At 45.7% G+C, this 16276-nt stretch overlaps 1 protein-coding gene across 1 annotated transcript in view; it reads right to left on the bottom strand.

Annotated features, from left to right (window-relative positions):
• LOC109888560 (fatty acid 2-hydroxylase-like) overlaps positions 1-16276 on the bottom strand; it is a 31713-nt gene that overhangs the window by 1192 nt on the left and 14245 nt on the right. The window contains exons 2-6 of the mRNA XM_031822684.1: positions 10045-10122; positions 3977-4119; positions 3431-3531; positions 2743-2915; positions 2366-2618 (exon numbers count right to left, since the gene is read on the bottom strand). Coding sequence (XP_031678544.1) covers positions 2366-2618; positions 2743-2915; positions 3431-3531; positions 3977-4119; positions 10045-10122 — 748 coding nt within the window. The remainder of the gene's footprint in view (positions 1-2365; positions 2619-2742; positions 2916-3430; positions 3532-3976; positions 4120-10044; positions 10123-16276) is intronic.

Here is a 16276-nt window from a genome sequence, read left to right as displayed (position 1 = left end):
TACACATTTTTAGCAGATGATATTGCGGGTGTAGAAAAATGCTTGTGTTCCTAGCTCCAACAGTGCAGACCGCACCACCCTCTGGAGAGCCCTGCGGTTGCGGGCAGTGCAGTTTCCGTACCAGGCGGTGATAAAGCCCGACAAGATGCTCGCAATTGTGCATCTGTAAACGTTTGTGGGGGTTTTTGGTGACAAGCCAAATTTCTTCAGCCTCCTGAGGTTGAAGAGGATCTGTTGCACCTTCTTCACCACACTGTGTGGGCGGACCATTCCAGTTTGTCAGTGATGTGTACGCCAAGGAACTTGAAGCTTTCCACTTTCTCCATTGCATCCCCGTCGATGTGGATAGGGGCATTCTCCCTCTGCTATCTCCTGAAGTCCACGATACATTCTTTGTTTTGTTGATGTTGAGGGAGAGGTTATTTTCCTGGACCACTCCACCAGCGCCCTCACCTCCTCCCTGTAGGCCGTCTCATCATTGTTGATAATCAGGCCTACTACTGTTGTAGTAGGTGATTGAGTTGGAGGCGTGCCTCAGTCATGGGTGAACAGGGAGTACAGGAGGGGGCTGAGCACACACCCTTGTGAGGCCCCTGTGTTGAGGATCAGCAAAGTGGAGATGTTGTTTCCTACCTTCACCACCTGGAGGCGGCCCGTCAGGAAGTCAAGGACCCAGTTGCACAGGGCGGGATTCAGACCCAGGGCCCCAAGCTTAATGATGAGCTTGGAGGGTACACCCGTATTGAAGGCTGAGCTATAGTCAATGAACAGCATTCTTACATAGGTATTCCTGTTGTCCAGATGGGGTAGGGCAGTGTGCAGAGCGATGGAGATCGCATCGTCTGTGGATCTATTGGGGTGGTAAGCAAATTGAAGTGGGTCTAGGGTGTCAGGTAAGGTAGAGGGCATATGATCCTTAACTAGCCTCTCAAAGCACTTCATGATGACAGAAGTGAGTGCTATGGGGAAATAGTCATTTAGTTCAGTTACCTTTGCTTTATTGGGTACAGGAACAATGTTGACATTTTGAAGAAAGTGGGGACAGCAGACTGGGATAGGGAGAGATTGAATATGTCCGTAAACACTCCATTCAGCTGGTCAGTGAGGATGCGGCTAGGGATGCCGTCTGGGCCGGCAGCCTTGCGAGCGTTAACACGCTTAAATGTCTTTCTCACGTCGGCCACGGAGGACGAGAGCCCACAGTCCATGGGAGCGGGCCGCACCGGTGGCACTGTGTTCTCCTCAAAGCAGGCGAAGTAGGTGTTTAGCTTGTCCGGGAGCAAGACGTCGTTGTCCACGATGTGGCAAGTTTTCCCTTTGTAATCCAGGATTGTCTGTAGACCCTGCCACATACGTCTCGCGTCCGAGCCGTTGAATTGCGACTTCACTTTGTCTCTGTACTGATGTTTTGTTTTGCCTGTTTGAGGGAATAACTACACTGTTTGTATTCAACCATATTCCCAGTCACCTTGCCATGCTTAAATGCGGTGGGTCGCGCCTTCAGTTTTGTGCGAATGCTGCAATTTATCTGTGGTGTCTGGTTTGGGTAGGTTTTAATAGTCACAGTGGGAACAACATCCCCTACACACTTCCTGATGAACTCAGTCACCGTGTCCACGTCATTGTTAATCTCAGAGGCTACCTGGAACATATCCCAGTCCATTTGATTAAAACATCCTTGAAGCATGGATTCCGATTGGTCAGACCAGCTTTGAATAGACCTTAGCATGGGTACTTCCTGTTTGCGTCAGACTTTCTCTATGTTATCAGAACCACACCATCTGTAGTTAATCATGAAACATACACCACCGCCCTTCTTCCTGGAGAGTTCTTTATTCCTGTCTGTGCGATGTACTGAGAACCCAGGTGGCTGTATGGCTGGGGACAGTATATCCCAAGAGAGCCATGATTCAGTGAAACAGAGTATATTACAGTCCCTGATGTCCCTCTGGAAGGAGATACTCGCCCTGAGCTCATCTACTTTATTGTCCAGAGACTGAAGATTAGCGAGTAATATACTCGGAAGCAGTGGACGGTGTGCCCGCCTCCTGAGTTGGACAAGAAGTCTGTTCCTAACAACTCTTCTCCGCCGGCGGCGTCTTAGAGCAGCCTCTGGGTTAAGTTCAATTGCTCTAGGGGTACGAACAAAGGATCCAATTCGGGAAAGTCGTATTCCTGAACGTAATGCTGGTGCATGCATTACCATCGCTCTGATATCTTTCTGGCTGTATGTAATAACACAAAAAAAAACATTCTGTGTGAATAATGTACGAAATAACAGACACAACAAAATACTGCAAAGTTGCTTATGAGCTAGAAGCAGAGCGGTCATGTCTGTCGGCGCCATCTTATTGGTCCTCCTCACCTGCTCTTTGGTTTTCAAAGTGGTGCTTGACGTGGTATGCCTTGAGGCTGTACAGGTAGGAGTTTTTCTGGGGGGAGCCGTAGTGAAGGTAGTAATGGATCATGTCGTACACCACGTACCCAAACAGCCCCCCCACAAACAGGGACACCCCTAAGGCCTCAGGGAAGGACTTGGTCAGCAGCAGGTAGAAGCTGCCTATCACCACTGAGGCCAGGCAAGGAGGAAAGACTAGGCGGGAGCCATCGTAGGGAGACTGGAGGGGAGAAATCACCATGGTGTTAGTATAGGAGCACATATCAGTTAAAAAAAAGACGATACATTTGAAATGTTAGTGAACAATACTCTGGAACTCTCTTCTGTTTATGTCCGTGTCTCACCTTATGATGCTGTCCGTGCAGCAGGAAGTGAATGGTGATGAGGTAATAGTTGTGGGCGGGCGGGCGCATGTGAAAGACGAAGCGATGGACGCAATATTCGATGAAGGTCCACGTGACCATGCCCATCACAAAGATGAGCGGAAAGCTGTACTTGTGCACCAGGACAGAATAGTCTGCAGAGGCAGTGGATGGGACAGATACAGGCTTAAACAGGAATCACATTTCTACTAGACTGTACATGGGAACAAGCATGAATTTGCTGGACAGATGAATTAACAAATAAATGTGGCCGGAATCAACTACTTCTATTATTTCTTATTTGTCATGTTTTTTATTTTATTAGTTATCCTATTTTGAGTTTGAATACTGCACTGTTGGATAGGGCTTGCATGTTAATCATTTTACTGTACAAAATTTGTTTTAAATAGTCTACTATTTGAAAGTATTTTCAAATACTTATTTCCAAATACATTATTTCAAATAACAACTGCATGGGTGTATTTAAGTATTTGTATAAATACTGTGTATTTGACTATTTTCAAATACATGCCAATACTTTACATGTGTATTTCCAAATATTGAACTACTTACATTTTCAATTTTTTTTATTTTTACAAATACTTACTTCCAAATACTTACTACCCTAAATAGTATTTTAACCCAGATTTGATGATTGTGTCTTTGTTACCTGTGCTGGCGAATAGTCTGGTTGTCTCCTGAGCCAAGGTGGTGTAGCAGTACCAACTGAGATAGAACACCAGTGGCATCCACACAGCAGGGACCATATACCTACACGCAGACAATCATATGGACTTATCAAACAGCAGTTTCTGAGGTAACATGCAAGTGTTAGGGTGGCAGGTAACAAGGTAGCAAGGGCGGCAGGTATCCTAGCGGTTAAGCTCGTTGGGCCAGTAACCAAAAGGTCGTTGGTTCAAATCCCCTAGCAGACTAAATGAAAAAAAATCTGCAGATGTGCCCTTGAGCACACAACCCTAATTGCTCCTGAAAGTCACTCTGAATAAGAGTGTCTGCTAAATTATGTAAATGTAAGTGCTTTCCTACATTGTATGGGCTGGTTTTCCTGACAGCGATTAAGCCTAGTCTGGACTAAAAAGAATGCTTAAAGGGAATGTTTGGGACCTCCCCAGAGTTTAAGAGGCTCAATTGAAAATGCCTTTAAGTCCAGGACTTAATCTGTGTCTGGGATGCATGTACATATCATCTCTCTTACCAGGATGTCTTGGTGCTGGCCTCCATGAACTTGTTCCCAAACAGGCGAATGGGCCGATTCACAGGCTGGTGCACCCAGGTCTCGTATTTCTCTCCCAGGTTGCCCACCTGCCAAGCCAGGGGCTTCCGCCAGTCCACCAGGTCCTGCAGGCATAGCAGGGAAGACACAGCTCAGGTTACAACACTGCACATACAGTAGCTTAAGCCTTACAGCACACAACAGTTAATTACAAGATGTCTATAGAGTGTCATAACCTCATCAGTACTGCTTCTGCCTAAAACCTTCAATTGTCAAAGGACATATTGTTCTTGTAGAATCTAGATACATGGAAATTGGACTCTAAAACGTATTTCAGTCATAGCTTTAGTGTGATCAATCAGTCTGGGCCCTTCTGTAGGTGTTGTAATTGTCCAGCAGGTGGCGGTAGAGAAACATATGGCCAGAGGAAGGAGTTATCCCAATTTCTGTGAAGGATCTGCAGATTGTATCTCTGTCCATACCTTTTACTAAATGTCTCCTTCACCATGACCTTAGATCAAGACTAGGCAGACAGATTAGCTTGTTCTCAGAGTCATGGTCTCTTATACATTATCATAGATTATAGGGCGGGTACTATATTAACTAGACCACAGAGCCATGCATGGAATAGCTTTTTGCTATAGTTGACAATATTGGATGAATTGAGGCAAACAGAAATCTAAAATCATTCACTGGGGACGTCGATTGTCTTGGAGAGTTGGTTAAAAGTGGAGAATGGTTCTCAAAACATACCTGAAACCCCAAAAGATAACAATGAGTGACAAGTGTCATTGTATTCAGGACACATATTCCCTCCACTGTGTAAGTATGTATGGCTGAATGAGCTAGGAGGAGACAAGCTGCACTAGGTACAGTGCCTTCAGAAAGTATTCACACCCCTAGACTTTTTCCCAGGTTGTTGTGTTACAGCCTGAATTTAAAATGGATTGATTTTACATTTTGTGTCACTGGCCTACACAAAATACCCCATAACGTCAAAGTGGAATTATGTTTATAGATATTTTTACAAATTAATAAAGAGTGAAAAGCTGAAATGTCTTGGATCAATAAGTATTCATAAAGTTGCATTAACTCACTGTGTGCAATAATAGTGTTTACATTTTGTTTATGACTACCTACCCCACGCATACAATTATCTGCAAGGTTCCTCAGTCCAGCAGTGAATTTCAAACACAGATTCAACCACAAAGATCAAGGAGGTTTTCTAATGCTACACAAAGAAGATCACTTATTGGTAAAAGGTTTGTTTTTTTAAGTAGATATTAAATATCCCTTTGAGCATGATGCAGAAATTAATTATAATTTGGTTGGTGTATCAATACATCCAGTCACTAAAGATGCAGGTGTCCTTCCTAACTCAGTTGACGGAGAGGAAGGAAACCACTCAGGATTTTCACCATGAGGCCAATGTTGACTTTAAAACAGTTACAGAGTTTAATGGCTGTGATAGGAGAAAACTGAGGATGGATCAACAACATTGTAGTTTCTCCACAATAGTACCATAAAAACGAGTGAAAAGAAGGAAGCCTGTACAGAATAAAAAATATTCCAAAATATGCATCCTGTTTGCAATAAGGCAAAATGTGGCAAAGAAATTAACTTTATGTCCTGAACACAAAGTGTTATGATTGGGGCAAATCCAATACAACACATCACTGAGTACCACTATTCATATTTTCAAGCATGGTGGTGGCTGCATCATGTTATGGGTATGCTTGTGTCCAGAAAGGACTATGGAGTATTTTTAGCATAAAAATAAATGGAATAGAGCTAAGCAAAGACAAAATCCTAGAGGAAAAGCTGTTTCAGTCTGCTGTCCAACAGACAAATTCACCTTTCAGCAGGACAATAACCTAAAACACAAGGCCAAATATACACTGGAGTTGCTTACCAAGACAACATTAAATGTTCCTGAGTGGCCTAGTTACATATTTGATTGAAAATCTATGGCAAGAAATGTCTGTCTAGCAATGATCCAGGGGTATGAATACTTTCTGAAGGCACTGCATGTGATAATCAATGTCAAGCCTTATGCCATCACCCAATGTATCAAAATGACAAACACACACAGAGCTGGCCCTCACACACACACAGGTGGCCCTCACACACACACACAAACAGGTGGCTATCACACACACACACAGGTGGCCCTCACACACACACACACAAACAGGTGGCCCTCACACACACAGGTGGCCCTCTCACACACACATACACACACACACACACACACACACAGGTGGCCCTCACACACATACACACACACACACACACAGGTGGCCCTCACACACACATACACACACACAGGTGGCCCACACACACACATACACACACACAGGTGGCCCACACACACACACACACACACACACACACACACACACACACACACACACAGGTGGCCCACACACACACACACACACACACACAGGTGGCCCTCACACACACACACACACAGGTGGCCCTCACACACACACACACAGGTGGCCCTCACACACACACACACAGGTGGCCCTCACACACACACACACAGGTGGCCCTCACACACACACACACACACACACAGGTGGCCCTCACACACACACACTCAGGTGGCCCTCACACACACACACTCAGGTGGCCCTCACACACACACACAGGTGGCCCTCACACACACACACACACACACACACAGGTGGCCCTCACACACACACACACACACGGCCCTCTCACACACACACACAGGTGGCCCTCTCACACACACACACACACACACACACACAGGTGGCCCTCACACACACACACACACACACACACACAGGTGGCCCTCACACACACACACACAGGTGGCCCTCACACACACACACACACACACAGGTGGCCCTCACACACACACACACACACACAGGTGGCCCTCACACACACACACAGGTGGCCCTCACACACACACACACACACACAGGTGGCCCTCACACACACACACACACACACAGGTGGCCCTCACACACACACACACACACACACAGGTGGCCCTCACACACACACACACACACACACACAGGTGGCCCTCACACACACACACACACACAGGTGGCCCTCACACACACACACACACACACAGGTGGCCCTCACACACACACACACACACACACACGTGGCCCTCACACACACACACACAGGTGGCCCTCACACACACACACACAGGTGGCCCTCACACACACACACACAGGTGGCCCTCACACACACACACAGGTGGCCCTCACACACACACACACAGGTGGCCCTCACACACACACACACACATACACACACGTGGCCCTCACACACACACACAGGTGGCCCTCACACACACACACACACACACACACAGGTGGCCCTCACACACACACACACACACACACACAGGTGGCCCTCACACACACACACACACACAGGTGGCCCTCACACACACACACACACAGGTGGCCCTCACACACACACAGGTGGCCCTCACACACACACACACAGGTGGCCCTCACACACACACACAGGTGGCCCTCACACACACACACACACACACGTGGCCCTCACACACACACACACACACACACACACGTGGCCCTCACACACACACACACACAGGTGGCCCTCACACACACACACACACACACAGGTGGCCCTCACACCACACACACACACACCACACACACACACACACACACACACACACACACACCACACACAACACACACACACAGGTGGCCCTCACACACACACACACACACACACACACACACACACACACACACACAGGTGGCCCTCACACACACACACACACACACACACAGGTGGCCCTCACACACACACACACACACAGGTGGCCCTCACACACACACACACAGGTGGCCCTCACACACACACACACAGGTGGCCCTCACACAGACACACACACAGGTGGCCCTCACACACACACACACACAGGTGGCCCTCACACACACACACACACACACAGGTGGCCCTCACACACACACACAGGTGGCCCTCACACACACACACACACACACAGGTGGCCCTCACACACACACACACACACACAGGTGGCCCTCACACACACACACACACACACACACACAGGTGGCCCTCACACACACACACACACACAGGTGGCCCTCACACACACACACACACACACAGGTGGCCCTCACACACACACACACACACACACGTGGCCCTCACACACACACACACAGGTGGCCCTCACACACACACACACAGGTGGCCCTCACACACACACACACAGGTGGCCCTCACACACACACACACAGGTGGCCCTCACACACACACACACACGTGGCCCTCACACACACACACACACATACACACACGTGGCCCTCACACACACACACAGGTGGCCCTCACACACACACACACACACACACACAGGTGGCCCTCACACACACACACACACACACACACAGGTGGCCCTCACACACACACACACACACAGGTGGCCCTCACACACACACACACACAGGTGGCCCTCACACACACACAGGTGGCCCTCACACACACACACACAGGTGGCCCTCACACACACACACAGGTGGCCCTCACACACACACACACACACACGTGGCCCTCACACACACACACACACGTGGCCCTCACACACACACACACACAGGTGGCCCTCACACACACACACACACACACAGGTGGCCCTCACACACACACACACACACACACACACACACACACACACACACACACACACACACACAGGTGGCCCTCACACACACACACACACACACACACACACACACACACACACAGGTGGCCCTCACACACACACACACACACACACACAGGTGGCCCTCACACACACACACACACACAGGTGGCCCTCACACACACACACACAGGTGGCCCTCACACACACACACACACAGGTGGCCCTCACACAGACACACACACAGGTGGCCCTCACACACACACACACACAGGTGGCCCTCACACACACACACACACACAGGTGGCCCTCACACACACACACACAGGTGGCCCTCACACACACACACACAGGTGGCCCTCACACACACACACACACAGGTGGCCCTCACACACACACACACACACACACACAGGTGGCCCTCACACACACACACACACACACAGGTGGCCCTCACACACACACACACAGGTGGCCCTCACACACACACACACAGGTGGCCCTCACACACACACACACAGGTGGCCCTCACACACACACACACAGGTGGCCCTCACACACACACACAGGTGGCCCTCACACACACACACAGGTGGCCCTCTGTTGCAAAGCAAAGGTGACTGGCTGCTATCCACTAGTCAATCCCAAAATATTCCTAAAGCCTGAGGAAGACTGCCCCTGTTCTGTCATTGAAAACATAGCAATATCTCCTCTGAGATATGGCACTTTTACACTATGACATCACTCTGTGCATACCATTTGCTGTCTATCTCTACTGAACACTGATAAACCTGCCACATTGTCGATCTACTATAGACTGCCAGAAATGCCCACGAAACCACTCCCACACGGTCTCCAATGAGTAGCTGTGAAAATTGGTGACCACACAGTTTTTAGCAAAGCTGGGTGAATGACCGTAAAAGTGGTCACCTCTCGATCTTCTCCCTCTGTGTGTCAATGCAGGAGTGTACTGTAGCTCACAGGCCTCAGTTGAGGAGCGCTGAACTCAAGGGCCTTGGACCAGACACAGGTAGAAAACCCTGCCTACCTGCAGCAATGAGAGCTCTGCTCTGTAGGAGACGCAGTGCCACAATGTTGGGCCAATGACAGTCTCAAATACAATACGGCTCTGGCATCTGAGCTCTACTTTGACTTGTAGTTAAACCCCAGAACATCCCCTGATTAGATCACCAGGCTGGCTGGCTGGTCTGATGCAGTGGTTGGGTTTTAATGCTTAGACAGATCTAGATGATGTCCCTTAACCGGAAGAAAAAAGACTAAGATCAGGCTTTCTTTCTGATTCTCTCTCTCCCACTCTCTTTCTCTGGTTGTGTTTTTCTCTCACCGTGTCCAGGTTGACTTGACTGCATTTGCTAATGGGTGAAGTCTCCTCATCCACTGTCTTCTTCCTCTCCCTCGCCGTCTGTGGAACAACAGGAGACAATGAAAGGGATTGTGAGCTCCAAATCCAATTGCAAACATGGTCAGGATATCCATTAAGGCAACCTATTCACAATATAATGTTACCATGGGGATATAATGTGGTTAAGATTTGTCTGTGGCTAATCATGGCAGGTTATTTGTTTCTGCACATCCTCATGGCTATACTTCAGATTATTATTATTATTCACTCTTCAAAGTTGTAATAATAGAATGCACAAAGTGCAATTTAAAAAGTGCACCATTAGTTCCTCTTGTCATGTTAGACATTGCATGCCTTAGAGAGCCACTTAGAACTTGTCAGAAGTGTCCAGATCAACAAGCCCATTTATTTATTTTTAATTTAACCAGGCAAGTCAGTTAAGAACAAATACTTATTTACAATGCCGGCCTACCCCGGCCAAACCCGGACGACGCTGGGTCAATTGTGCGCCACTCTATGGGACTCTAAATCACGGCCGGATGTGATACAGCCTGGATTCGAACCAAGGACTGTAGTGACACCTCTTGCACTGAGATGCAGTGCCTTAGACCGATGTGCCACTCGGGAGCCATGTCAGTTAAGGTTTTATTATTTACGTTTTTTTAGGGGCACGGGATGTTCCAGCCAGAGTTTTTTTTAAAGTTTGGAAACCCCTGCCTTAGAGTACCACAGTATGAGTCATAATACCCATAAAACCTGGAGGTCAAACAGGGGAACGATTCCAATCATTTTCCCACCATAAATTCTTCCCAAACAGGGATTTTGGAAACAACCATGGCGTAACATTTTGATAACCGTGTAAATCTCTCTAGGACAAGGCGACTTTTATCAATACAGCCAACTGTATTTACCCCCCAAAAGTACATGCAAATTAGCTGCTAATGTGGCTGTCATAGAGAACTACAAATGCCAAGAGGATCTGGAAGAGACTGCCGAATCCAGGCAAAGTTAGAATCTCTGGATTAACTATCTAATGTTAGCTAAATGTAGTAATTAGTAACAATATTTTTAGCAATTTTTTTCTTGTGCAAGTTTAAAATTGACACAATACCTGTTAGCAAAGGTACTACTGTATCAACTAGAGATTATGTGCAGGGGCTTGCAGTCATTTCTAGTTTTGAATGTCTACTTTCACACTAACATTTTCGAATCTGGAGAGTAAATAGAGGCGAATATATTGAGAAGTCACCTTGTCCTAGAGAGATTTACATGGTTATCAATACTTCACACCAGAGTAAGCCTACACCAAACACAGACCTTGTTTAAAGTGCTTATAAAATCCACTATGGGAAAAATTAATGGTGGAAAAACATTTGGAACCATTTCCCTGTTTGACCACTAGGTATTATAACGCCTCCACTGTGGGGCTCTAATCAGCCCCATTCAGCGATACGACACACTTCAAATTCAAATACTCCGGCTTCATGCAGCATTTTCCATAGGAATATGTAGATGACGTCAGCGCAATCATTATCTCCTGGTTTCAATGTCCATATTTTTATGTTTAAGGGCACATTACATGAATGTGTGGGTTGGTACTCAGGACCAGGGAATCTCCTCAAAGTGGAGTACTATTAGCTGATCATCTATATTCTAGGATGTCCTAAAAACTAAGTGGGTGAAAATTACAGAGAGGTGAGGGATAACTAGATCCTTGGATAGCCAGGCTGTCAAGCTTGGTGATATGTGACATGAGGAGTTTGTACAATTAATACGACCAGGCAGTGAGGCATGCCTCAGCTTGTTACACAATGACATGCGTTTAAAAGTGTTGACTATTTAAAACAAAGCAACAAAGTACAGTATATTGTTGTGTCTTTGGCTATGCCGGATTAAGTGATATGACATGCTATTCTATAAAATCCTTTCTCCGTAATTAATATTACCTGATTGAGCTAATCATGTTAATGTAACGAAATAATATTTATAGAGCTGTTATCTTCCAAATAAACTCTTTAAAGACCTAGTAATATTTTACATCAATAGCAGTCAATATTAATAGTCACCTTATTTCAGTCTCATCTGAAAGTTGTAAATTCTTGGTTATCGTCACGAACCCTGGCTAACAAGTTGAATCAGCAATACAAAATTGGGTTTAATTATGTATTTACTAAATACCTAACTAATCACACAGATTTACATATACACAGAATGAATCATACCTTGATTACAAATTACGTCATAAAGGAATGACAGCTGGTTATACAAAGAAAAGGGCGATTGGTTTGAGTGAAAGAGCGGGAAGACTGAGGAACAAAGGGAGAAGCGATGTCTCTTTCTTAAATACAGTATCCTATGCATTCTAAATTACCGCCCATTTGGAAAAGGAAAATGCAATAAATATTTACTCTGAGCTGTGCTTCGGTAGGTTGGTGGTAGATGGAAGGCCGTGTTGCCCAACCAAGTCCTTTGAAGAATGTCTCTGGTGGTAAATTATATACGTTGTAGAAACGTTGTTGTGTGGTAGATGGGATACTCTGTCTGTTCTTTCCTAGCCCACATTTGCAGCTGCTGTTGCTAACTCAATGGCTAGGATGTATCACTTGTGTAGTGAATAAAAGTTCAAAGTTCATACCATTCGCAACCAAAGCTCATGCTGAGGTTCACTTAGTTCTGTAGTTGACATGTTAGTCCTTTTAACACAGAGGCTGCAGACCTCACGTACTTGGAACAGGAGGTTATATTGTCGTCAAGGCTTTATATAGTGGAGCGAGAAGGGTGTGTTTGAAAAGTTTTATAACCCAGGTCTCTTCACAGGGGCGGGCGACTGATTGAGCAGAGCCCTAACCTTAAGAAAACCCAAATCTCTCATTTGCAAGCTAAAATTAAATGTAATCTCTTCACCAATACTTTTATATTCAAACATTTAAATTGAACAACAATTCCAATAACTACAATGTGCAGACTTTCCACTGTAGAGTTTATGTCATCCTATCATTGATGAGAATGTCTCATATGACAACCGAACTGACATCATATTCATTAAGTACCACCACATTAATTCAATTGGTCGGATTACCAGAATATAGTTCATTTCCCCCCCCCCCCCCCCCCACCTTCTGATGTTCCCAGAATCTCTATGTTAACCAAGGGTCACATCAGTAGGGTAGAGAGGAAGAGGTATTTATGACGGTCATAAACCTACCCCCAGGCCAACGTCATGACAATATGAAACAACTGAACATGCCATCATTTACTATTCAACAATTACTTTTGAATTCTTCATTCATTCATTCTTGTAAAATGTCAGGTGAATATGCCAATAAGAAACCCATGCTCATTTCTGAAGGTAAATGACATACAGTAGCTCAAGTTATGAGTGTGTTACGAGATGGTTTCACTTACCCTCTAATAATAATACATTCTATAGTCAATTTAATTTAAGAACAGGTAGCCAATGGAGATCAGCAAGGATGGGGTGATATGGGCAGACTTTTTTGTTTGTGTCAGAATCCTTGCGGCACTGTTTTGGATGTAGTTTATGAATCGAATTTTCAGGCAAGCCCCCCCAAGTACTGCATTCCCATAATCAATTCTGGAGAAAATTAATGCATGGATTAGCTTTTCACCGATGTGGTGAGAGAGAGACTTAGGCGGGAGATGTTATTTTTTCACCTGAAGAACGTTTTTCAGACGTGATCAATGTGGCAATTAAAAGGAGACCGCAGGGTCAAATTTCACCTTCAAATGAAGGGGATGACTTGGCCATCTATGACAGGGCGGATGCTGCAGGAGTTGGTGATCTGCTGGGGGGGGGGGGGGGGGGGGGTCTTGCTGCTATTGATTTGGGGGAAGTTGTTCTGCATCCAAGATTTGACCACTTCCAGACAATGTTGACAGAGCAGATATTGTGTCAGGCTTAATGTACACCTGTAGTCTGCTTAGCAGTGGAATTGGACACTGTGTAGTCTGACAATCTGGCCAAGCGGAAGCATGTAGAGCAGGACGAGGATAGGACCTAACATAGAGCCTCAAAACTGGTTAGCACCGAGTTGTGACTGAAGTGTAGTTGCCACTAGGTCCACACTCGGTGGTGGTAATGCAACTTAAAGTTGGTTGCCAACTGAAATATAAAGTCCACAGAAGAAGACAAGGAATACTACTGAAGGAGGAGTGGTTACTAGAAACTATTCATTTCCCCTTTTATCGGTGGATTAAATGTCGGAGTAGAGAACATACTATTGCGTGTGACTCAACATTCTACAAAGATCCAGAAAAAAAATGACATTTAGCATTTCAGTTAAAATAACAACACAATATTTATATGCCAAGACAAATTCACTAGCAACAGCAAGCTATATGTCCATGAATGTTTCATGTGTTTCAACCTGTCCCCAAATTAATATAGTTGGTTCAGAGTATGTTTTAATATTTCAAACAGACTCCTGGAATAGGATGTGTCAAGGGACTTAATGTTTCTGAATTTAATAGTGTGCTTGGTACGGAGCTGAATTGCAGGGGTACTCAGACATTTTCATGGCCAGGTACACCCATCTCATCTACATCCAGGTATGAGGCCGGGACTTCTCCAGTGATGAGGTCTAGTGTATGCTCATGCTTGTGTGTGGAGATGTTAACATGCTGTACCAGATTGAGACAGTCAAGCATGTTCAGGAAGTCAGTAGCAGAGAAACATTTTGATGAATCAATGTGAATGTTGAAATCACCTAGGACAGTGGATCCCAAACTTTTCATAGTCCCGTACCCCTTCAAAACATTCAACCTCCAGCTGCGTACCCCCTCTAGCACCAAGGTCAGCGCACTCTCATAATGTATTTTTTTTGCCATCATTGTAAGCCTGCCACACACACATACACACTATACGATTCATTCTTAGGTTTAATGAATGTATGTGAGTTTTTGTCACAACCCAGCTCGTGGGAAGTGACAAAGAGCTCTTATAGGACCAGGGCACAAATAATAATATATTAATCAATAATCTTGCTCTTTATTTAACCATCTTACATATAAAACCTTATTCGTTCATCAAACATTGTGAATAACTCACCACAAGTTAACGAGAAAGGTGTGCTTGAAAGGATGCACATAACTCTGCAATGTTGGGTTGTATTGGTGAGAGTCTCAGTCTTTTTCCACACAGTCTGTGCCTATATTTAGTTTTCATGCTAGTGAGGGCCGAGAATCCACTCTCACATAGGTACATCTTTGCAAAGGGCATCAGTTTCTTAACAGCGCGATTTGCCAAGGCAGGATACTCTGAGCGCAGCCCAATCCAGAAATCTGGCAGTGGCTTCTGATTCAATTTTCACAGAACCGCTTGTTGCAATTTCGATGAGGCTCTCTTGACTATATTTTTGGCTGTCTTCCATGTCTTCTCCTTGGACCTCCTCAATGTCCACCTCTTGAAAATGAGACTCTGAGGCCTCATCTTCACTGTCATTTTCCAACCTTGTTGAGGATGGCTCCTTGTCAGGTTCATAAAGACTCAAATTTGCCCGGATGGCTACCAATCATTCAACCCTTGTATTGGTCAGCCTGTTGCGTGCTTTGGTGTGTGTGTTTCTTGTTGATCTCTGCACCAGACAGGATGCTCTTGCCAGCATACTTGGGGTCCAACATGAAAGCTGTGGCGTGTATGAGCTTCAGGCAGAAGTCTTCACGCTATTTGATGCATTTCAGAACTGCAGTATCCTCTGCTTGTTGCAACAGTGAAGTGAACATCAGACAGGATGACATTTCCTCCCTTAATCCATGCAATGGCTACTGCTATAGGTTTCAGGCTGTTTACCACTCCCTCCCAAAATACATCATCCAGGAGGATCTTCTTGATGGGGCTGTCCATATCTGCAGACTGCTATGGCCATTTCTTGGAGAGACTCCTTCCCCTCCAGGAGACTGTCAAACATGATGACAACACCACCCCAATGGATGTTGCAGGGCAGCTTCAATGTGGTGCTCTTATTTTTCTCACTTTGCTTGGTGAGGTAGGTTGCTGCTATAACTTCATGACCCTTCACATACCTAACAATTTCCTTGGCTCTCTTGTAGAGTGTATCCATTGTTTTCAGTGCCACAATGTCCTTGAGGAGCAGATTCAATGCATGAGCTGCAGAGCCAATGGGTGTACTGTGAGGGTAGGACTCCTCCACTTTAGACCAAGCAGCCTTCATGTTCGCAGCATTGTCTGTCACCA

The sequence above is a fragment of the Oncorhynchus kisutch genome, linkage group LG4 (assembly GCF_002021735.2).
Source record: "Oncorhynchus kisutch isolate 150728-3 linkage group LG4, Okis_V2, whole genome shotgun sequence".
NCBI classification, from domain to species: domain Eukaryota; kingdom Metazoa; phylum Chordata; class Actinopteri; order Salmoniformes; family Salmonidae; genus Oncorhynchus; species Oncorhynchus kisutch.
This window is presented reverse-complemented; position numbering and strand designations above follow the sequence as displayed.